General features: G+C 40.2%; 1 protein-coding gene across 1 annotated transcript in view; it reads right to left on the reverse strand.

Annotated features, from left to right (window-relative positions):
* The window catches only part of IL1RAPL2 (interleukin 1 receptor accessory protein like 2), a 1,316,228-nt gene that overhangs the window by 27,219 nt on the left and 1,264,761 nt on the right, over window positions 1-24,248 (reverse strand). Inside the window, exon 8 of the mRNA XM_008272830.4 lies at window positions 4,787-4,932. Within this exon, the coding sequence (XP_008271052.1) occupies window positions 4,787-4,932 (146 nt within the window). The remainder of the gene's footprint in view (window positions 1-4,786; window positions 4,933-24,248) is intronic.

Genomic DNA, 24,248 nt, shown 5'->3' on the forward strand with positions numbered 1-24,248 from the left:
CTTGCTCCTCTGGCTCCTAAGTTGGGAAGCAGGTTAGGCAAGCCACCTGAAAGCTTGTGCAATTGTCTGAATGTTTGTGTCTTCCCAAAACTCATATGTTGAAACCTAACCTCCAAGAGGATAGTATTAAAGTGTGGGGCATTTGGTTGATTAGGTCACGAGGTGGAACCCTCATGAATGGGATTAGTGACCTTATAAAGCAGGCCTGAAGGAGCCTGTTTGCCTGTCTTTTACGTGAGATCACATAGAAGGCAACACACATGAAGAATGTGCGTTCACTAGATACCAAAGGTTCTGGCACTCTGATCGTAGATATAAAGCTTCCAGAAGAGAGTACCATAAGTTCCTATTGTTTATTACTCCATCTAAGATATTTTGCTATAGCAGCCAAATGAACTAAAACAGGAATTGGTACTGAGAACTGGGGTGCTGCTATAACAAATACCTAAAAATGTGGAAGCAGCCTTGGAATTGGGTAATGGGTAGAGGCGAGAAGAGTTTTGAGGTGCACTAACATGAAAGGGGCCTTAGAGAGATTCTGGTGATAGTTCAGAAGGAGAGGTGGGCTACTGAGAGGGCTTCAATGTTCTTACAGGTTACCTACATGGCTGTGAATAGAATGTCCGATATGTAGACAGTAAAGGCCATTCTGATGAGGAAGCAGGCAGAGATGAAGAACGGGTCCTCATCATATGGAAATCTGCCAGTGCATTGATCTTGGACATTCAGCCTCCAGAACTGTGAGAAAAAGTTTCTGTCATTTACATGTTACCCAGTCTAAGGTATTTTGTTATAACAGCCTGCACAGATCAAGAAAACTTCCTGTACACATGTATATTTGTGTGTCAAGGTGGAGTGTATCACTGGGGATGAAGAGAGAGATCCAGCGGTGTACCTGTTTTGTGAAAAAGAGAATATGTGCCAAGAATCAGAAATAACTATTAGGATTTCTTTAACTTAATTTTCAGAGACTAGGCTCACAATGAAAATATTTAGGATGAACTTCTTACTGAAATGTGAGTTGTACTTTCCGGTAAATAGTTCATTAGAGAATAGAAGTGGTAGGCGTAGGTAGAAGATGCATTAAGTGAAGGGGTGTCGGGGCTGGCGCAGTGGCTCACTTGGTTAATCCTCCCCCTGCGGTGCTGGCATCCCATGTGGGCGTTGGGTTCCAGTCCCGGTTGCTCCACTTCCAGTCCAGCTCTCTGCTGTGGCCTGGGAGGGCAGTGGAGGATGGCCCAAGTGCTTGGGCCCGTGCACCCACATGGGAGACCGGGAGGAAGTACTAGGCTCCTGGCTTTGGATCAGCCATTTTGGGGGTGAACCAACGGAAGGAAGATCTTTCTCTCTGTCTCTCTCTCTCACTAACTCTACCTGTCAAATAAAAAAATAAAGTGAAGGGGTGTCTTCTTTTGTAAAGCCTGACTTTGTTAATTGGATATGTTAGATTTACTTTTCATTTACAAAAAGCCTTTTCTCTTTACGAAAGATGGATCATCCATTTCTCCTCCATACTGATCAGTTAGGGTATTTTAAATACACCCTGTTTAAATGGCTGCTCCTTTAAAGCAAGGGATGTTTCCTCTATGTTTTGTTTAATATCTAGTCCTCATTTAAAAACAATTTCAATATCTCTCTGGCCTCTGAGAGGTTGCAGTGTCCAAACCCCAATTTAAAGTGAAAATCTTGGAAAAGACAAAATGAATTTATGTAACCTATGGCAAATATTAGTCAAGACAAGATCAGAGAAAGCCTTCTCTTTAGCAACCATATTCTATTGTGTTTGTCCTATTTGAGGAGACTTTTCACCCAACAAATATTTTGAGCCCTTATGTTTTATACACTAGGGATTTGGTAGTACCTAAGGCAGAAAAGACTCTGTTCTCATGGAGTTTACATTCTAGTTGGGGAAAAAAAGACAAGAAGCAAACTATTAAGTAACATAATCTTAAATAATAATGAAGTCAATTAAAAACAAATAGAGCCAAGTTAGAGGGAAAATGAAATGAAAGGCAATTCTGATCAATATAAGGTAACTAGGGAAAGCCTACAGAGTAAGTAATGTTTAAGCAGAGACCTATCTGAGGGAGGGAGAATGTTAGGGATAGCTGGGGTGAGAGTAGTCCAGGCAGAGGAAATAGCACGCGTGAAAGATCTGAAGTAGGGCTATGCTTAGTGAGCAGGGGAACTAGAAAGGGGAGTATTGCCTTTGATGATTGATACAGATTGTGGTAGAATGTGCGATCAGAACTAAGAACAGATTGCACGCCTTATAGGCCAGGGCAAATATTTGGGATTCCATTCTAAGTCTAACAGGGAAGGTTTTGTGACTGGAGGCTTCTCATCAGGACAATAAGGTGATGTGACTTACATGTTAATAGGATCCTTCTTGCTGTTGTGGTGAAAAGATTGTGGAGGGACCAAGGTGAAAGCATGGAGAACAGTTGAGGTGATTGCACCGATCCAGGTCATTGTTGTTGGGGGTTCAGACTATAAAAAGGTCAGTGAAGGCTGGGAAAGTGGTCAGAGTATGGATGAGCTATGGAAGTAGAACCAAATGATGTGATCATAGACTGGATATAGGAAATGAGTAAAGAAAAGAAAAAGTGAAGGACTCCAAGGATTTTGGCCTGAGCAATGGAAGGAAGGTGACGGAGATGAAAAGGGGACTAAGAGATCAAGTTTGTAATAGCAGAAACTAGGAATCCCCTTCAGGGAAAGCTAAGATTAATATGCCTACTAGATGTTGAATAGGCAATTAATGTAGGCAAGTCTGGAGTTCAGGTGAAAATCCTAAGCTGGAGATACAAACTTGAGACTTGTCAGCATATAAATGGTAAGCAAAAAATGGGAGATGAATACTCAATGAAATTACCTAGAGTGTGAAGTGGGGACCAGAATCCTGGGGAATTCCAATATTTAAATATCAGGACAAATGAGAATTAATATTGTCAGTTTTTCATGATTTAAACAGGTTTCCTCATAGAAGCTGTGGGAGGTAGTAGAGTATTTCTTGGTTTGTGAATCAGAGTTTTAGAAATTTTAAGAGCTGCTGGCTGTTGCTTTGTTGATTAAAGAAGAATAGACTTATTTTCAAACTCAAGGACATTTTGGTCTCCACTGGCTAAATGACAGGATCCCCCCCCCCTTAACTTTCCTCATAGCAGGATTTTAGTCATGACAGTCCATCACTTGTGTGATTTTTGTCTTATACTTGTCTTTCTTTTTGTTCCTACCTCCCCAAAGACTAAGCTCTGAGAGAACGTGGAGATTTTTATTTTACTCAGCACTTACTCTATTCCCCAGTTTCTAGCACCATGCTTTCACCATATGAGTTCTCCTAAATAAAAGAAAATCTTAATCATTCATTTGACTAGAATGAGCTCTAAGTTCCCTTTAGTAGCCAGGCACTGCTCAAATTGCTCGGGATACAGAGGTATAGTGGAAGGTTCTGGCTTGGAGGATCTCTGAGCCTCAAATAAGACTGAGCAAAGGGATCCTTGCCATAAGGTATTTGGACATGATCAATATCAATATTTTGTGGAGATGGACTAATTGTACACCTTGTACACAGGATGTTGGTATATTAACAAACACTGTTTATGCATGATGTACTTCATATCTATTATACCATTATCATTTGAATCTCAAGGTCAAGCTGAAGAAACTGAAGTCAGGAAGTCTCATCAGAGAAGCTAGTCCTACTGAACCAGGAGGTTAAACTGGGTCCCCTGACTTCACTTCCATATTAGCCTCTTTTATACTTAAATACTCCTGTATTTTATGACAGAATGGAGTCCAATGGAGTAAGATATGGTGCTAGAGTGATAAAAGAATTATTCTCAGAAAAACGACACTTTCTTGCTTCTTCAAGAACTGCTGCTTATGGCCAAGAATTGGGGTTGGCTGGAAAATAAAAATTCCATCCTACACAGGAAATATAACTAGTGACCTTACTGACTGAATCTGTACTATTGCTTTATAGGTTAGGCAGCAAGAGCACTGATTGAGAGCATTTGCTGTGCCACATTAACAAAACCGTTGCTAGATGCACACATACAGGAAGTATTTAGTCTTTTGCAGTAATCAAGAGGTGTGAGAAGAGCCAATTCAGAAGTTCTTCTAGCTGCTGAGATTGTTGTTCCCTCATCTGCTTCTATCCCCTTTATCTGCAAATTTAGAGTTTTTTTTCATTGTCTATTATACATAATTTTCTCCCAATCTGGAAACAACTATAGAGAAGGCTCTCCATAAATATCAAATCATTTTGAAATATATGGACCCACATAAGATCTCCTAGGATCAGGTCATATAATAAAATATAGTTCACAATCTTTATGATAATAATTGCAAGAATATAATAACATGGTAGTATTAAATATTTTTATTTACTTTTTAGCCAGGAAATAAGAAAGCAACTTTATTTCTGATCCAATAATAAAATCCCTAGCAATCCACTTTGCAAATACAAGAAGGCAAAAAATGGAGAAAATATTGAATGTCAGTGTATATCAAGTTTCATGTAACCCTTTTAGCCAAGGTACAGCTTATCTCAATGGATTTAATGAAAAACAGTACTTCATTTTGCTTATCTACTTCCTAATGGTATTGAAGGTCATAGGCATGTTATGCTAATTTGCAGAGCAAGAGAGATACTAATCCTTAAGAAGACAAAGTAGTTAATCCAAGTTTATACCAAATGATAAAATAAAGACAGGAAACAAATCGAACTTCAATTATTATCATTGGGTAAATACAACATAGTTGTCTTTGTAAAAAGAAATACCCTTTTTCCGCAGTAGAACGCTGGCGTGTTTCCGTCCATTTCGGTTTTCCACGTGGCAGGTATAATTCGCCAGGTCAGCCTCCACCACTGAGTCAAAGATGAGTGCCAGCTCAACTTCTTTTTCTCCAAGATGCTCTTTGAGGAGCCTGAAATAAAGACCGTATTCTTGACTTAATTAGTCTGATTTGGGCAGAAAACAGCCATGCAAAGCCTCCAGATGGCTCTGCGGCTCAGACAGGTTTCTGGTGGGTACAGAGAGTCCAGCTGGGTGTATGTGCAGATGGAATCTTCAACAAGAAAACACAAAAAGTGGTTTTTGGCCTGAAGGTTAGATGAGAAAGAAAATAAGTGAGGAATTCGCATATCAAAAAGAAGTATTAACATGGCACTAGGCTTTGATGACTGAAGCTAACATGAGTTGCTTAGCACAAAGGAGGAAACATTGGGTTCCATGTTCTAAATGGAATTTGTGAAAAATTGATCAGATTTTTACACCATTGTACGAAGGGAAAAAACCCATAGTAGCATGGGTTTTGTGACAGAAGTTAGAGTTTTTGCAGTAGTGAGGTGAGAAACGGGCCTTGAAAATGATTACCTACAAATGCATGAGTAATATATGTTAATTAAAATAAAAAAATTAAAATTACAAAAACAGGGGCCAGTGTGTGGTACAGCAGATTAAGCCTCTACCTGCAAAGCCAGCATCTCATATGGGTGCCGGTTCAAGTCCTGGCTGCTCCACTTCTAATCCAGCTCCCTACTAATCCTCTCAGGAAGGCAGAGGAGGATGGCTCAAGTGCCTGAGCCCCTGCAACCCATGTGGGAGACCCAGATGGAATTTCTGGCTCCTAGTTTCAGCCTGACTTAGAACAGGTTGTTGCAACCATTTGGGGAGTGAACTAGCAGATGGAAAATCTCTCTCTCTCTTTTTGTCTCTCTCTGTCTTTTCCTGTCTTTCTGTAACTGTTCCTTTCATATAAATAAATAAATCTTCAAATAAATTCAAAAACAGTTGCCTTATAAGAAGTACACTGAAGGTGGCTGATGGTCTCAAGCCCCAAACATCAGTTTTCAGCTTTTCTGCTTTCTGTTGTTCAAGTCCAAGTCATGTAGTCTTGGTCCCTAATCCCCTATAATGTGAACCCTCCAAAACTCTGATTTCTCTAGACACTGCTCCCTATTTCTCCCTCTGCTTTCCCCCTTCACAGGAGAAATCCTACCCTATGTGACATTGTCCCCTAGTCTTGCTTTTTGCTTTCTCAACTGAAGTTGTACAGCCCTTCAATAGCCAGGAACAGGTGTTCTTCACAGAGGAGCTGGGTTGCCAGGATCCTTTCCTGAGGAGTCGCCTCCTGTTTCTTTGGAGACTTACAATCTCACCAATGACCAGTGTTCTGGGGGAGCTGAAAGTGAGTACCCTGCTAACTTTTCTTTTTTGTCTTCTGCCTTTGCTCAAAGAAGGCACACTTCATGTGTCAAAACAGTAGCAACCCAGCAGTTAAATTCTGGGGTAGGTACTTCAATGCATACATTTGTAAGCATGAAATATTTTAGATGGAAAATCAGGGAACTGGAATTAATTCTCTTTTCGTTTTGGACACATGGGTATAAGTCCAGATAATGGCCCTCTACTTTACTGGCATTGAGTGTAAAGTTGGAAAAAGCAACTGTGTCCAGAGAAAGCTGGCTTCTAATTACAGGCCTCCCATGTACAAGCTCATGCTGGGTCCTAACAAAGTCATTAACTCAATGGTGCCTTCATTTCATTCATCTTTAAATCAGGGAAAATAACTGTCATGCTTACCTCAACTTTGTTGTGAGAATCACATGGATTAAAGTGATTTGAAAAGTAAATAGAACCATGAACATGCAAAGGAAATGTTATTTAACATAAACATTTCATTATCTGAAGGTAGATTGTTTAGATTTTGGTGCCTCCAAAAATATTTGTATTTACATTTATTGACATTTAAAATCGGCTTGGCTTAATCCCTCTGACTCCCCTTGGAGAGAAGAAAGGACTTAAAGTTGGGTTGGTGGAAGAGAATTTCCAGAATCCAAGAGTCTCTTCTGCTGGAATATGAAGCCCAAGTTATATCCCACATAGACATACTTTTAAAATTAACCTGGTTGCTGTTCCCTTCCTGTCGCTCCCCGTCTTCGTGGAGGAACGACACTAAACCCTGCCTGGGCTTCATATCCGAGTCACGGCACCATTATGTCGCTCCCCGTCTTTGTGGAGGAACGACACAGGACCCTGCGCTGTTCTTTTGTCTGCTCGGCCCTCCCCGGGTTTGCTGCTGGTTCTTCCCGGGTTGGCTACCGACCCTTCCACCTCCGTGGAAGGGCGGATCCCCCTGCCACATTCCCCACTTCCGCGGGGGAGCGGCACACCGCCGGCCGGCTCTCTCGGGGGCTGCTCAGGTGTTCCTTCAGATAGATGTTCCCCTTAGATGTTCCTGGTGCATGTTGTCTCTCTCCTCCTTTATAGTCCTCTTCCACCAATCACAACTCTGCTACCCACAAGCCGAGTACGCTGCTCTCCTCCAATCAGGAGTAAGTCCTACAGTTTATTGGTTGAACTGGAGGCAGCTGTGTAGAAGCTGTTTCTCCCTTCTCAGCGCCATATTGTGGGAGAGCAGATGCATAGAATAAGTCCTAATTCCAGTAACTTAGTCTAGTCCGAGTTGCTCCCCACACTTCCAACAATATACATACCTGAGGGTTGAAAACACTGGTACTTGTGGCACAAATAAGTCTTCTGCCCTGTACATTTATGTACCATCACTGCACTAGACTGGTTTCAGAATTTTTATAACTAAATTTTTGAGACCACATCTTACTTTAGTCTACTGATCATTTTTCTTACTGATTAAAGCTATAATTCACTCTCTTCTTCATTTACTCATTTACTCCCAACATGTTCCTAAGCAAGAAAAAAATCGGGATTTTACTATCTTTGTGGTTTGCATTGACTTTTGCTTTTTCCACTTTCTCTCTGCTACTGGTAAATCCCACCACATTCAATTTTTAGCTTTGTGTAACCTGCTGTGGAAGAAACCCCTGTCGTTCCAGGAGCTGCTTGGGCACCACAAATTCAGTTTGATTTAAAGCTTCGCATGGAGGGCAGCCAAAGCCTCTGCCAGGCACGGGGTGGAAAGCTGATCCTGTTCCTTCTGACCAACACTTTCCCTCTTCATTTCTACTGCAGTTTCCAAAAACGGCTCTTCACGGGCTGCAGAAAGAATCTGGAGTGAGGATTTGAAAAATGATCCTTGGTTCATCTAATAATATATATGAGGTGTCTTAATTATCAGCTCTTAAAAATCTAGAGATGACTTGCTTTTTCAGAATTAAAGAACAGGTTCGTGTTTATGTCTAGAAATCATCCTGCAGGGCACTCATAATGTCCTAGAGAATATTTATCTAAAATATTTTTTTGCTGATCCCTAATAATTGCTATGTTCTGCTTTAGATATATATTTTAAAAATATATTTCTGCTTATTTCTTTATTTATTATTTGTTATTTGAGAGGCAGAAAGAGCTCCCATCTGCTGGTCCACTCTCCAACTGCCTGCAACAGCTGGGGCCAACCAGGAAATCAATCCAGGTCTCTCTCACGGGTTTTAGGGATCTAAGCACTTGAGCCATTATCTGCTGCCTTCTAGGGTACCCATTAGGAGGAAACTGGACTAGGGAGCAGAGCTGGGATTTGAAATCAAGCACTCCAAAACAGGATGTGGGCTTCTTAACTGCTAGGACAAATGCTCACCCTGGTCTAGATATTTGGTGTAAGAGAAATACAAACATTAAAAGGCCTGGCCCCTACTCCCATTAAGTTTTAAAACTTAAATGAGGAGATTAAACCTACACAGTTGAGAAACTATATGAAGCTTGTGGTAAAACAGAGTGGTACAGTCATGCTTACAATAGATTGCTTTTAGGAGGGAGAACTGCCATTGACTAACTTAGCTAGAAAAGGCTTGAGAGAACTGGCTGCACAAAATGAAGAAGGGAGAGCGTTTTCCAGAGGACATGATAGGAGCAGTTCTTTGCAGATGTTGTGAAAGATGCACTGAAGTGACTGGTTTCAGAATGGAGGATACAGGTGATGGAATGCTGGGATATACACATATTTCAGATGACCTCAGAACTATCTAATTCCAAGGTTTAGCTTTTTTTTTTTTTTGTGAGGATGCAAGGACCACAGGTATTTTGATTTTTTAACTTTTTAACAGCTGTATTGAAGTGTAACTGATATATAAAATACTGCACATATTTAATGTATATAGGGTTTTTTTTAAATTTATTTGACAGGTAGAGTTAGACAGTGAGAGAGAGACACAGAGACAAAGGTCTTTCTTCCATTGGTTCACCCCCAAAATGTCCGCCACGGCTGGCACTGCGCCGATCTGAAGCTAGGAGCCAGGTGCTTCTTCCTGGTCTCCCACGCGGGTGCAGGGACCCAAGCACCTGGGCCATCCTCCACTGCACTCCCAGTCCACAGCAGAGAGCTGGACTGGAAGAGGAGCAGCCAGGACTCAAACTGGCATCCATGTGGGATGCCGGTGCTGCAGGCGGAAGATTAACCAAGTGAGCCACAGCGCCAGCCCTATATATAGGTTTTAAGGATTTCTTTATTTGAAAAGCAGAATGAGAGAGAGAGAGAGAAAGGGAGAGAGAGAAGAATCTTCCATCCACTGGTTCACTCCCAAAATGGCCACAATGGCCAGGACTGGGCCAGGCTGAAGCCAGGAACCAGGAACTCCAACCTGGTCTCCCATGTGGGTGGCAGGGATATTCTGTTGCTGCTTTCCTAGGTGCATCAGCAGGGAGCTGGATCAGAAGTGGAGCAGCTGGGACTTCAATTGGTGCCCATATGGGATGCCAGTATTGCAGGTGGTTGGTTATTCTGTTGTGCTACAGCATAGGCCCCCAAATGTATCCAATTTGAAAAGTTTAGATATATGCATACATCCATGGTGATGGTGATGGTAACCAAAGCAGTCCAAGGATTAACATTTTTGGCAAGCTAAAATGAAAAACAATCAATTCAGGTGACAGAAATCAATATCTTCAAAAGTTTTATTCAATTTGGACCTATAATTAAAAAGTAATACCTGGGGCAGGCATATGGCACAGTGGTTAAAGTCACCACTTGGGATACCTGTATCCCATATGGGAGTGCCTGGTCTGAGTCTCGGCTTCTCCATTTCTGATTCACCTTCTTGTTTATGCTCATCCTGGGAGATAGCAAATTGATGACCAAAGTACTTGGATTCTTGCCACCCACATGGGAGACCCAGATGGAGGTCCAGACTCCTAGTTTTGTTTTGGCCCAGCATTGGCTGCTGTGGACGTTTGGGGAGTAAACCAGCAGACGGAAGATTTTTCTCCAATCTGTCTCTCTTTTTCTTTCTGCCTTTCAAATACAATGAAAACAAATAATTTTTTGAAATAATAATTTAAAAAGTAATACCAGAATGAGTTTGGAAATTGTCAGTCCATCCTCACAAGGAGGAAAAAGCTGAACAAATAGGAAATTATTAACTTGTATCCATCAGAGAACTGAAGTCACAGGGCAAATTCTGTTCCCTGTAAACTTGAGAGAGAGAAAATAGTAGGAATCCCAGTGTGCTGGGATTAGAATCCCAGAAGCAGGAACAGGAGCAGGAGCCAAGACCAGTAAGAACACTTAAATTGTAATTGACAAATTACTGGCGGCCCATTATGGACTAGTTTGAAGGTTAAAGATTCTACGGCACCAAATTATAGGGGTTACCCACACTTTTATGAGTTTTGCCTACAGCAGCACGACCAGGTTCTCAGTGTGAAGACTGAAGAAAGGTCCCATTATGTTTCTGGAATGGGGAAAGGAAAAAGTAACTATTTCAAAATGAACTCAGAGCACTCTGTTCTCCTGCTAAATAGCCTGGCCTCAAGGGAAACTATTTTATCAGAGCCTAAACACTTGGGTTTCATCACCGCCTAACCGACCTGGGAATAGACAAACAGCCAGCTCCAGACCCCTCAGCATTCCTGTCTCACCCTACTGGCTAGAGAAAGCTGAGCACTACTGATGAAGGTGACAGTCCAGGAGGACGGGCTGACTGAAAGCACTAAAAACTCATCACAGAGCTATAGAATGCCTACCACCACATCAGGCTCCTGTGTGATATGGAAAGCTTGTATTTATGTATTAACATTTTATTTCAGAGTAGTTTTAAATTTACAAAACAAAAAACTGTGAGGTAGTAATACAAAGAGTTCCCATATGCCTCTCCTCCCATTTCCTTTTGTAACATTTCACATTAGCATCTTTGTCTTAATTCATGAACCTCACCTGGTTTTCCCTATTTTGTTTTATCCAGACCCCCTTTATCCCTTTCACTCTACCAGCCTCTAGTAATCACATTCTGTAATTCTGTATTCATATTGAAGTTTTTTTTTTTTTTTAAATTAGCTCCCCTATATGAAAAACACCATGCAGTATTTGTCTTTCTGGGTCTGGCTTATTTCACTCAACATGATGTCCTCCAGTTCCATGCATTTTGCTGCAAATGACAGGATTTCATTCTTTTCTTTTCTACAACTGAGTAATATTCCTATGTGTGTGTGTGTGTGTGTGTGTGTGCGTATAGAGGTCATTTAAAAGATTGTTAAAGATGCATTGTAATTCATATATAATATATATCTTAGTTTCTTTATCCATACATATGATGATGGACACTTTAGTTGATTCTATAACTTGGTTATTGTGAACAGTGCTGCTATAAACATGGTGGAGCAGTTATCTCTTTTAGCTGAAAGAAATGCCAAGCTCAAACCCTATTTAGGAAGCATTTCAAGGAAAATTCTAAGAAAATGATGGAAACAAAAAGGACACTAGAGGAAATTTAGCCTCTGACATCACTACAACAAACATCAAACAGAACTTATCTCTTAATCTGACAAACATAAGATTTCATACTAAAGGGCTATTTACCATAGTTTTCCCCGACATATCATTTCTTACTTTCTACAAAAAATTACGACACATGTTAAAAACTAAGAACCAAATAATAAGCTCACATAGTTTGAAGAGACAAAGCAAGCATCAGAACTAGGCTCACAGATGGCAGAAATTCAGAAATTATCAGACTGAGAATATAGAATAATTATCATTAATATGATAAGGGCTCTAATTAAAAAATGGACAGCATGCATCAACAGATGAAACACTAAGAAAGAATGAAAAATATATGCTACAGGGGCTGGCTTTGTGGCACACAGGTTAAAACTGCTGCCTATCATGCCGACATCCCACATTGGAGCACTGGCTTGAGTCCCAGGTACGCCACTTCTGATCAAGCTCACTGCTAATGCATCTGGAAAAGCACTGGAATATGGCCAAAGTACTTTGATCCCTGTCATTCACCTGGGAGAACCAGATGCAGCCCCAAGCTACTGGCTTCAACCTGGTTTGGAATTGGCTGTTGCAGCCATTTTGGGAGTGAACCAGCAGATGGAAGATTTCTCTCTCTTTCTCTCTCTCTCTGTCCCTCCCTTTTACCATCACTCTGCCTTTTGAAGCAATAAATAAATAAACAAATAAATATTTTTAAAAGGAAATTAAATGCTACAGATACAAACACTATATGGAAATAAAGAATGCCTTAAATGGACTTATTGGGAGACTGGATACAGCCAAAGAAAGACTCAGGAGCTTGAAATGCAAAGGGGAAAAGAACGAAAAATGTATAACTAAATATCAAAGAACTGAGGGACGGTTACAAAAGGAGTAACATACATGGATTGGAAGTACAAGAAATAAACATGCTTGAGAATTTTCAAAAACAATGATAGACCCCCAAACCATAGATATGGGAAACTCAAAGAACATGAAGAATAAATACCACCCCCCCAAATTGCCCTATGGCACATCATATTCAAACTGCAGAAAATCAAAGAAAGTACTGAAAGAAGACAGGGGGAAAACACACCCATAGAGAAAGAAGAATAAGAAATGCATCAAATTAATCTTTAGAAATAATGCAGGAAAAGAACAGAGGGAAGTGAACTATTTAAAATGTTAGAAGATATCAGCCACCAATCTAGAATGCTGTATCCAGCTAAATTATCCTTCAAAAGTGAAGGAAAAATAGAATCTATAATAAACAAACAAAAACTCAGAGAATTTGTTCCTAGCAGACTTATTTTACTAAACATGTTAAAAGATCTTCAGAGAACATGAAAATGATATGTGTCAGGAAGTTGGATCTTTATAAAGAAAGGAAGAGTGTTATGTTAGAGCAGAAACAAATGAGAATAAAATAAAATCTAGCATTTCTCTTACACTTTTTTTAAAAGATTTATTTGAAAGTCAGGTACACAGAGAGAGAAGGAGAGGCAGAGAGAGAGAGAGAGAGAGAGAGGTCGGTCTTCCATCTGCTGGTTCACTCCCCAGTTGGCTGCAATGGCCAGAGCTGCGCCGATCCAAAGCCAGGAGCCAGGAGCTTCTTCTGGGTCTCCCATGTGGGTGCAGGGGCCCAAGGACTTGGGCCAACTTCTACTGCTTTCCCAGGCCACAACAGAGAGCTGGATCAGAAGTGGAGCAGCCGGGAGACTCAAACTGGCGCCCATATGGGATGCTGGCACTGCAGGTGATGTCTTTATCTGCCACTCCATGGTGCCAGCCCCTCTCTTAGACTTAATTGATCTCACAGACAACTGCTTGTTCAAAATAATTGCAACAATGTGTTTGGTGATTATAGCTTATAGACAAATGAAATTAATAATAGCAACATTACAAGGAACAGAATGGAGGAATTGGGAATGCCTTGTTATCAGTTATCAGCACTACCTGTGAAGTGGTATAGTGTTACTTGAAAGTGGATTTGGGTGAGTTATAAGTGTATATTGCAAACTATAGTGTTAACCCTAAGGCTTTAAGTATAATTGCTATACTAAAAGAGAAAGGAAATAGAATAATAAATGATATTCATTAAAATCAGAGAAGGCAGAATAAGAATGGAATACAAAAAGGAAAGAGCAAGAGCAAGGAATAGGAAACTGATTCAAATATGGTAAATATTTAACTATGTTATAATCGCTTTACATGAGAAAGGTCTATTTAGGCCTTTTAAAATAAAGATTCTCAAAGTGGTTTTAAATAAGCAAGGCTTGGAGACTGGCAATGTTGCAGTGGATAAGCTACTGCTTGTGGCACCAGTATCCCATATGTGAGCACTTGTTCAAGTCCTGGTTGCTCTACTTGCAATCTACTTCCTGCTAATATGCCTGGGAAAACAGTGGAAGATGGCCTAAGTACTTGTGCCCGTATCACCATGTGGGAGACCCATATGGAGTTCCAGGCTCTTGGATATGGACTGGCTTAGAATTTGCTGTTGCAGTCATTTGGGGAGTGAGTCAGCAGATGGAAGATCTCTTTCCCTTTCTTTCTCTGTCATTTTACTTTTCAAGTAAATAAATAAATAAGTCTCTTGTTAAAAAAAATAAAAACCAGGCTTAACAGTAAAGATTGAGATAGATTAAAGGTAAAATGATGGAGAAAGATGTACCATATAGATAAATAAATAAAATAATAACAGTTGAAAAAAACTGCATGTTAATTTCCAAAAGGCAGTCTATAGAACAAATATCTATATCTATATCTATCTATCAATCAAGGATAAAGAGAAGCATTTTCAGATAAAAGGCTCATTTATTTTTCAAATGTTATTTATTTATTTGTTTATTTAAAAGGCAGATAGTGAGAAGTGAAATAAAGACATCTTCCATCTGTTGATCAACTCCTTAAATGCCTACAAAAGGCAGGGTTGGGCCAAGCTGAAGCCAGGAAACTAGATCTCCATCTAGGCCTCCTATGTGTATGGCAGGTATCAAAGTAGCTGGGATATCATCTTCTGCCTGCCAGGATGTACATTAGCAGGATGCTGGATCAAAAGTGGAGAAGCCAGGACTCAAACCATGCACTGTGATATGGGATGTGGGAATTCCAAGCAGTGGCTTGAGCTCTGCACCACAATGCCTACACCACAAGGGTCATTTATAAAACAAGATATAACAACCCTAATATGTGTGAATCTAACAGAACATTAAGATATGTGACCCTGTGGCCAGTGCTGTGGTATAGTGGGTAAAGCTGCTGCCTGCAGTGCTGGCATCCCATATGGGTGCCAGTTCGAGTCCCAGCTGCTCCACTTCTGATCCAGCTCTCTGCTATGGCCTGGGAAAGCAGTGGAAGATGGCCCAAGTCCTTAGGCCCCTGCACCCATATGGGAGACCCAGAAGAAGCTCCTGGCTCCTGGCTTCGGATCAGCCCAGCTCCGGCCATTGTGGCCATTTGTGGAGTGAACCAGAAGATGGAAGACCTCTCTCTCTCTCTGCCTCTGCCTCTCTGTAATTCTGCCTTTCAAATAAATAAATATATCTTTTTTAAAAAAAGATATGTGACCCAAAGCATGCTATAAGTACAAGGAGACATATCCAGCCAGTATTATAGTTGGGGATGTCAACACTCCTCTATTTGTAATGCACACATCCAGAAGGCAGAATAACAGTGAGCATACTGCTGATTTTATCAGCATCGCCAATCAATAGCATTTAATTGACATTTATAGAATCCTTCATTGGGGGCTGGCACTGTGGCATAGTAGGTAATGCTGCTGCTTGCCTTGCTAGCATCCCTTATGGGCTCCACTCCACTTCCTATCCAGCTCACTACTAATGCACCTGGGAAAGCAGCGGAACATGGCCCAATTCCTTGGGCCCCTGCACCCACATGAGAGTCCTGAAAGAAGCTCCTGGCTCCTGTTTTTGGGTCAGCTCAGCTCTGGCTGTCACAGCCATTTGGAGAGTGAACCAGCAGGTGGAAGATCTCTTTCTCTCTCTCTTAACTTTACCTTTCAAATAAATCTTTTTTTTAAAAAAAATACTGCATTAAACAACAGCAGAATACATGTTCTTCTCAAGCTTATATAGAACACTCACCAAAACAGATCAGTTTGTGCCATACAGTGTACTTTAACACATTTTAAAGCATAGATATTATACACAATTTAATCCCACATCTCAATCAAATTTAACTAGAAATCAGTAGCACGAAGATAGCTATCACTATTTGGAGAGGAAACAACACACTTCTAAGTAACATATAAGTCAAAGAAGTCTCAAGAGAGGGGCCGGCGCTGTGGTGCAGTGGGTTAACACCCTGGTCTGAAGTGCTGGCATCCCATATGGGTGCCGGATTGAGTCCCAGCTGCTCCACTTCCAATCCAGCTCTCTGCTATGGCCTGGGAAAGCAGTAGAAGATGGCCCAAGTCCTTGGGCCCCTGCACCCACGTGGGAGACCAGGAGGAAGCTCCTGGCTCCTGGATTTGGATCAGCACAACTCTGGCCATTGTGGCCAATTGGGGAGTGAACCAGCGGATGGAAGACCTCTCTCTTTTTCTCTCTGCCTCTCCTGTTTCTGTGTAACTCTGACTTTCATATAAATAAATTAATCTTTAAAAAAAGTCTCAAGAGAAATTTAGACACATTGGAAAATAAAATGAAAATGAAAATGAAAATTTGTGGCATACAGCAAAGCAGTGCTTACAGGGAAATTGATAGCAGCACATGCATATATTTGAAAAGAATATTTAAAGTCAGAAAGTTATGCTTCTACTTTAGGAAACCAGAAAAGGGAAACAAATGTAATCCAAAGTAAAAAAAGAAAAGACATTATAAAAATCAGACCAGAAATAAATGAAATAAACAACAGGGAAGCAACAGAAAATATCAACAAAATCCAAAGCTAGTTCTCTGCAAACAAACAATAAGATTAATGAGCCTCTAGGCAGAGTCAAGGAATAAAGAGAAAAGACACAAATCACTAAATTATGAAATAAAGGAATGAAAGAGAGGTCTCAACCACTGACACCATGGAGAGTTTATCAATATTTATAAAATAAGTTCCTGAATATTTCACTGGGGTTGTGTTAAGCCTGTATACCAAAGACATATCCATGATAAAACCTTTCTGCAAATCAGAAACAGAGGGAAACTTACATCTGTAAGAGACCTGGAGCTAACATCATCCCTCATGGTGACAAATTGAATGTTTTCATTCTAAGCTCAGGAGGGAGACCTGGATTGAGTTCTAGGCCCCTGGCTTCAGCCTGGTCCAGCCCCAGCTGCCTCCCTCCCATTCAAATAAATAAAATAATTATAAATCTGATTTCATTTAAATTAAAAACATATGTTCCTGTGACAGAGTTAAGAATGAAAAGACAAGCTACAGAGTGAGTGGAAATATATGCAAAACACACTCTGTTAAAGGACTTGGATATAAACATCTACAAAGATTTCTTAAAACTCAGCAGTAAGAAAACTAACAATGAAATTAAAAACTGGACAAAAGAGCCAAACAGACACCTCATGAAAAAAGATATCCAGATAGCAGGGATCGGTGCTGTGGTGCAGCAGGTTAAAGTCCTGGCCTGAAGCGCCGGCATCCCATATGGGCGCCAGTTCGAGTCCTGGCTGTTCCTCTTCCAATCCAGCTCTCTGCTATGGCCTGGGAAAGCAGTAGAAGATGGCCCAAGTCCTTGGGCCCCTGCACCCATGTGGCAGACCCAGAAGCAGCTCCTGGCTTCTGGCTTTGGATTGGCACAGCTCTGGCCGTTGTGGCCATCTGGGGAGTGAACCAGCGGATGGAAGACCTTTTTCTGTCTACCTCTCTCTGTAACTCTGTCGTTCAAAGAAAATAAAAATAAATCTTTAAAAAAGGACATATCCAGATAGCAAATAAGCATCTGAGTAGATGCTCAATATCATGTCATTAGAGAATTTTAAATGAAGAAAATTACATATACTGTGGATCCATCGGAATGGCTAAAATCCAGTATACTGATAACACTAAATGTTGGCAAGGATATAGAGCAACAGGAGTTCTCATTCATTGCTGGTGGGAATACAAAATTCTATTGCCACTTTGAAAGATATTTTTTCAGTTTTTTACAGAGCTAAATATTGTCTTAACATATGATCTATTAAACAGTTAGACTTTTTAGTTACACAAAAACCTGTACCTAAGTATTTATAATTATCTATCTATCTATCTATCTATCATCTATTTATTTATTTGAAAGGCAGAGTATCAGAGAGACAGAAAGAGCTCTCCCATTCATTGGTTCATTCCTCAAATGCCTGCAAAAACCAGGGCTGGAGCAAGTCAATACCAGGATTCAAGAACTCCATCCAGGTTTCCCATAGGGATGGCAGGGATACAACTATTTGAACCATCTCTTGATGCCTCCCAGGTTGCTTATTAGCAAGAAGCTGGAATCAGAAGAAGAATTAGGACTCAAACCCAGGTACTCTAATACAGGAAGCAGGCATCCCAAGCAGCAATTTAACAACTAGTCCAAATAACCACACACAGGCACAAGTGTTGATAGCAGCTTTATTCATAACAACCAAAATTTGGAAGCAGCCAAGATATAATTAAATAGGTAAATGGATAAATAACTCTGCTACATCCAGACAGTGGAATATTATTAAGTGATAAAATGACATGAGTTCTTAAGATAAAAAATTATACATGGAAGAACATTAGGTGCCAGTCTGGAAGTACTACATACTGTATGATTCCAACAATTTGACACTTAGGAAAGGGCAACATTATAGAGACAGCAAAATCACTGGTTATCAGAGAGTTGGGGTAGGGTGGGGAGTAATAACCATCAGAGCATAGAGGATTTTCAGGACAGCAAAAGCATTCTGTTCAATACTGTTATGACAGACAAATGATATTATACATCTGTCAAAAACCCACAGAACTGTATAATACAAAGAGCAAAAACTAACATAAAATATGAACATTAGCTGATTGTAATATACCAGTAGTATTTCATCAGTTGTAACAAAGGTAACACATTAATGCAAGATGGTAATAATAGCAAAAACTGAGAGGAGAGGCAAAAAAAAGTGTACAGAAATTCTCTGTACTTTTTGTTCCTAAATGTTTTTATTTATATATTATATATAGAGAGAGGGAATCCCCACCCACTAATTTACTTCTTAAATGTCTGAAACAGCTGAATTATGTCAAGGCTGGGAGCTGGGAACTCTGTCCTGGTCTCCCATGTGGGTAGCAGGAACACAAGACTTGAGCCATCATCTGCTGCCTCTCAGGATAAACATTAACAGGAAGTTGGAATCAGGAGCCAGAGCTGGGATTTGAACCTAGGTACTCTGGTGTGGGATGTGGATGTCCCAAGGGGTGTCTTAAATACTAGGCAAAAGGCCTGTCCCTCAGTATTTTTATTGTGGCAAAAACATACAGCATAAATTTACCTCCTTATCTGCTCAACTTTGCAGCGAATCTAAAACTAAATTAAATAATGTCTATTACATAATAAATAATTCTCCTTCATCTTTTCAGAAAGTATTACACTAGAAGTATTTCTTTGTGTGTGCTTAATTTTTGAATTTGCTGAGACTTGCTTTACAGCCTAGAATATGGTCCACTGTAGAGAAAATTCCATGCACTGATGAAAAGAAAATGTATTCTGCAAATGTGGGGCAACTATGTCTTATTCTAGAAAAGGCAAGAATACAGGAGTTTCCAGGGTATTTAGGGGGATGGAATAGTTGGGATACAGAGGATTTCTAGGGCAGTGAAATGTTTTATGCTTGTCAAAACCTATAGACTTATGTTCTTAGAATTGTATCTACAGGCCGGCACCACGGCTCAATAGGCTAATCCTCCACCTTGCGGCGCCGGCACACCAGGTTCTAGTCCCGGTTGCCCCTCTTCCAGGCCAGCTCTCTGCTGTGGCCCTGGAGTGCAGTGGAGGATGGCCCAAGTGCTTGGGCCCTGCACCCCATGGGAGACCAGGAGAAGCACCTGGCTCCTGCCATCAGATCAGCGCGGTGCGCCGGCAGCCACAGCGGCCATTGGAGGGTGAACCAACGGTAAAGGAAGACCTTTCTCTCTGTCTCTCTCTCTCTCTCACTGTCCACTCTGCCTGTCAAAAAAAAAAAAAAAAAGAATTGTATCTACAAATCACATTGAATCTGTTAAAAAACTAATTAAAAATTAAAAAAGAATTGTACCCATGAAATACATGAAATCTGTTCTTTTTGTATTAATTAAAATTTTAAATAAATATAAAACAAAAAAATACCCATAGACTGCACACCACTAGGAGTGAAATTTACTGTGAACTATGGAGTTTAGCTGATAAGAACTGTCAATATAGGTTCATTGATTGTACCATGTATAGCACTGTAGTGCTACATTTTGACTGTGTGTGACCTTGGGACAAGGGGTATTATGGGAACTTTGAACTTTACACTCAGCTTTCCTATGAACCTCAATCTGCTCTGAAAATGTGTGTCTGTGGTATGTAACAGTGGAAAGACACTATATTATTGCAATTTAGTTAATTCAATACCATTAAACAGATCTTTTAAAAGATCTATGTGTCTAGCATTATGGTAAGCTAGAATAGCTAAGATATATTAATAAAACCAATATTCTCTCAAACTGTTTTATATTACCTCTCATTATTGACTTTCTCTAATAAAATTTAACCTTGTCAGTGAATCAAAAAATAGAAAAGTAAATATAGTCAGCTTTCTGTATCCATGTATTCTGCATCCAAAAATTCAGCCAAGGGTGGATCAAAAATGTTTAGAAAAAGAAAAATTGTGTCTATACTGAACATGTACATACTGTGTATGGATACCATTAATCCCTACGAAATATAATATAACGTTTTATATAGTGTTTACATAGCACTAGGATTTGTAAGTAATCTAGACATGATTTAAAGTATATGGGACAATATGCTTAAATTATATGCAAATATATGTGATATTACATGGGGGACATGAACATCCATAGATTTTGGTATCTGCAGGAGGTTCTGCAACCAATCTCCCATAGACACCAAGAAACAATTGTATTTCATTAGCAAGAAAATTCCAAACTACTTTCCAATTTTTTCTAGTAGTAATAGTGCTTTTGATTTTTAATAATGATACTCAACTGCCACCAGAGAGCCCACAGTACATGCTCTGAAGTGTGTGTCCATATCTCCAACACCACTACTACCACCACTGCTCTCATTATCATGATCATCATTATCATCAAACAGTACAAATGTTCCTCAATTTATCATGGTGTTAAAGCCTGATAACCTACTGTCCATTGAAAATATGGTAAATTGTAAATGCATTTAATATACCTCACCTAACATCACCACTTAGCCATATTGTTGAATATCAATTGTTTTTCCTGACAATCACTGGGTTGACCAGAAACTGCAGCTCACTGCAGCTACCCAACATCATCAGAGAGTATCATTGCACCTATAACTAGCGTGGTAAAAAAATCCAAACTCAAAATTTGAAGTACTGGTAACTGAAGGCGTATTGCTTTGGCACCACTGTAAACACAAAATATTGTTAAGTCAAACCTTTAAGACAGTGTTTATTAGTAAGCAACAATGTGCTATGCTACATACTGTACTAATCTTTGCACACAGATGCTCCCTTCCTCCCAAAGATCATAATCTAATAGAAGTAATGCTTCAGGGAATGATGACATAGTATTGAGATAAAGAACACAAATATAATGCAATCTTAGTGAAAAATTGGCTAATGGAATTGTTCAGAGATGGAGATTCTGGCAAATTGCATTTTCTGTTCACTTGAGATTTAAATTGAAAGTTCTATTGTTTTTTTAATTGAAACAAATTATGCTAAAATGTATAAGTCTAATTTCCATTCATTGTAAATGGTCCCTTGAACTAAATGGAGTCCTCCTCTGCTGTCTAAGTATCTTGCAGTCTCTCTGTGTCATTATTCTTAGTACGAATAATCTTTGCCCAGGAACCATGATTGAGAATATGAAGCATAAAATTATGTTTTTGAAATGTCTTTTTTTTTTTGACAGGCAGAGTGGACAGTGAGAGAGAGAGACAGAGAGAAAGGTCTTCCTTTACCGTTGGTTCACCCTCCAATAGCCACTGTGGCCGGCGCACCGCGCTGATCTGATGGCAGGAGCCAGGTGCTTCTCCTGGTCTCCCATGGGGTGCAGGGCCCAAGCACTTGGGCCATCCTCCACTGCACTCCCGGGCCACAGCAGAGAGCTGGCCTGGAAGAGGGGCAACCAGGACAGAATCCGGCGCCCAGACCAGGACTAGAACCCGGTGTGCCGGTGCCTCAAGGCGGAGGGTTAGCCTAGCGAGCCTCGGCGCCGGCTAAAATGTCTTTTAATCAACCAAAATCTATCTTTTGAAAACTGCGGTCTGACAAAATGAGACTTGTTAACTCAACATATGAGGGAAGGGGCTCTCCAAAGGAACTGTGGACCAATCTTTGATTGAACAAAGGAAGAAAGACATTTTTTTAATATTTCGTAATGCTTAAGCAGAGATAGGAGAAGGCGGGATTGACTAAGGTTGAGCTCTGCCTTGAAGCAAGGGTATCTCCAGAAATAGATCAAATACTTCAGTCCTCCCTTATCCATGGGTTTACTTTCTGCATTTTCACTTGGTTGTGGCCAACCAGAGTCCAAAAATATTAAATGGAAAATTTCAGATGTAAACAACCTAAATGATTTAAATAAATTTATGAGAATATGCTGTTGTAATTATTCCATTTTATTATTATTGCTAATATCTCACTGTGCCTAATTTATAAACCTTATCATAGGAATGTGTGTTTGGGAAAAAAAAAACATAGTATATCCAGGGTGCAGTAATAGCTGCACTTTTGGGCATCCACGGGGGTCTGGGAATGTATCCTCCACACTAAAACTGGATGGCTACAGTCAAGCAGGTCTGGGACATGACTAGTAGGAAAGCAGGAGGCCTGCAAAGGAGGTGGGGGTCGTTGCAGCATTTTACAACTGCTGCCTGACCTTGGAAGAAACAATGTTTTCTGTTAACTTTGCAGCTGGCTTTATCTGTCTGTCCTCCCAGCCTGATTAATTGCAGGACTGCTTATTCTCAGTCTATACTGATTTTCACTCTTTCAGTTCCAGGCAAGTTTGTACTTTTCACAGTCTAAATGTGGAGTACAACAAAACCTTCTGGACAATGGAAGCTTCTTGCTGGTTGTATTTTGATGAATTCTATGTAGCCCTACAGAAACTGTGAACCATTCAAGAGCATTTCTTCCTCAGTTTCTACACGTCCATTTCAGTATCTGCAAAATAAAGCTAATACTATTTATTTCAGATTGCTATCATTAGAAAGCAATGTAATTTAGGATGCCCAAAAGCTTTTATAATTGCATTATAAAAACATGAAATGAATTATTCTTATTAATATGATTTACCAATTATAGGTTCTTGCCTGGAGCAGCTTACAGTCTAAGACCACATAATCAAGATAGGGCCTGGAGAGTCTGCTCTGTGAATGAACAGAGGTAAAAACTGTGTCAGGCAGTCTTTGAGTATTTTATGCATAGGTCAAGAATAAGACCCACCCTGGAATCATTAACAGTAGCCAACACTCCTCCAGAAATGATCCTTCAGATAACTGATAACTAAGGTTTGCCCTATGTAAAATTATAAGGCCTATAGAATTTCTCTTTTCCATTGAAGCGTCCTCATGATTCACAAAATCTACATTCACGTATAGACGGATGAGATTTGCAGTTTGTTTAAATCAAAGGCAAAGTGATTGATTGATCAGTGTTCTGTCTTCCACTAGCATGGTCTAAATGTGGGAGAAAAGATTATTTTTTGAAGCCCAACCTTAAGAAGGCTAACTGCCTTAAGGAACTAAAAAATTATGTGGGAAGTTGTCCAAACAGAGCCCATTATGTTGCTCAAGACTGCTTGAGACTCCAGTTATTTCCTCTATGCAGTCATGTATTACACAACAATGCTTTGGTCAGTGAGGGACCGCATATACAATAGCAGTCCCATAAGATTATATTGCCTGATGTCATAGTCATCTTAAGTTGTGTAAATATACTCTATGGTATTTGAACAACAAAATCATATAGCAAGGCATTTTTCAGAATGTATGCTTATTGTCAAGAAATGCATAACAGTACTTTGGGGACAATGTACATATTCACAGCTCCATACTGTTTGTTGTTGTACCTTTTTAAAAAAGATTTATCTATCTATTTGAAAGGCAGAGCTATAGAGAGGCTGAGGCAGAGAGAGAGAGAAAGAGAGAGAGAGAGACAGAGAAAAAGAGGTCCTCCATCCGCTGGTTCACTCCCCAAATGGCTGCAATGGCTGGAGCTGGGCCGATCAGAAACCAGAAGCTGAGAGCTTCTTTCAGGTCTCCCACGAGGGTGCAGGGGTCCAAGGACTTGGACCATCTTCCACTGCTTTCCTAGGCCACAGCAGAGATCTGGATTGGAAGTGGAGCATCCACGACACAAAACTGGCACCAACATGGGATTCCAGCACTGCAGGCAGTGGCTTTACCTGCTATGCCACAG

This window comes from Oryctolagus cuniculus, chromosome X (genome assembly GCF_964237555.1).
Source record: "Oryctolagus cuniculus chromosome X, mOryCun1.1, whole genome shotgun sequence".
Lineage (NCBI taxonomy): Eukaryota > Metazoa > Chordata > Mammalia > Lagomorpha > Leporidae > Oryctolagus > Oryctolagus cuniculus.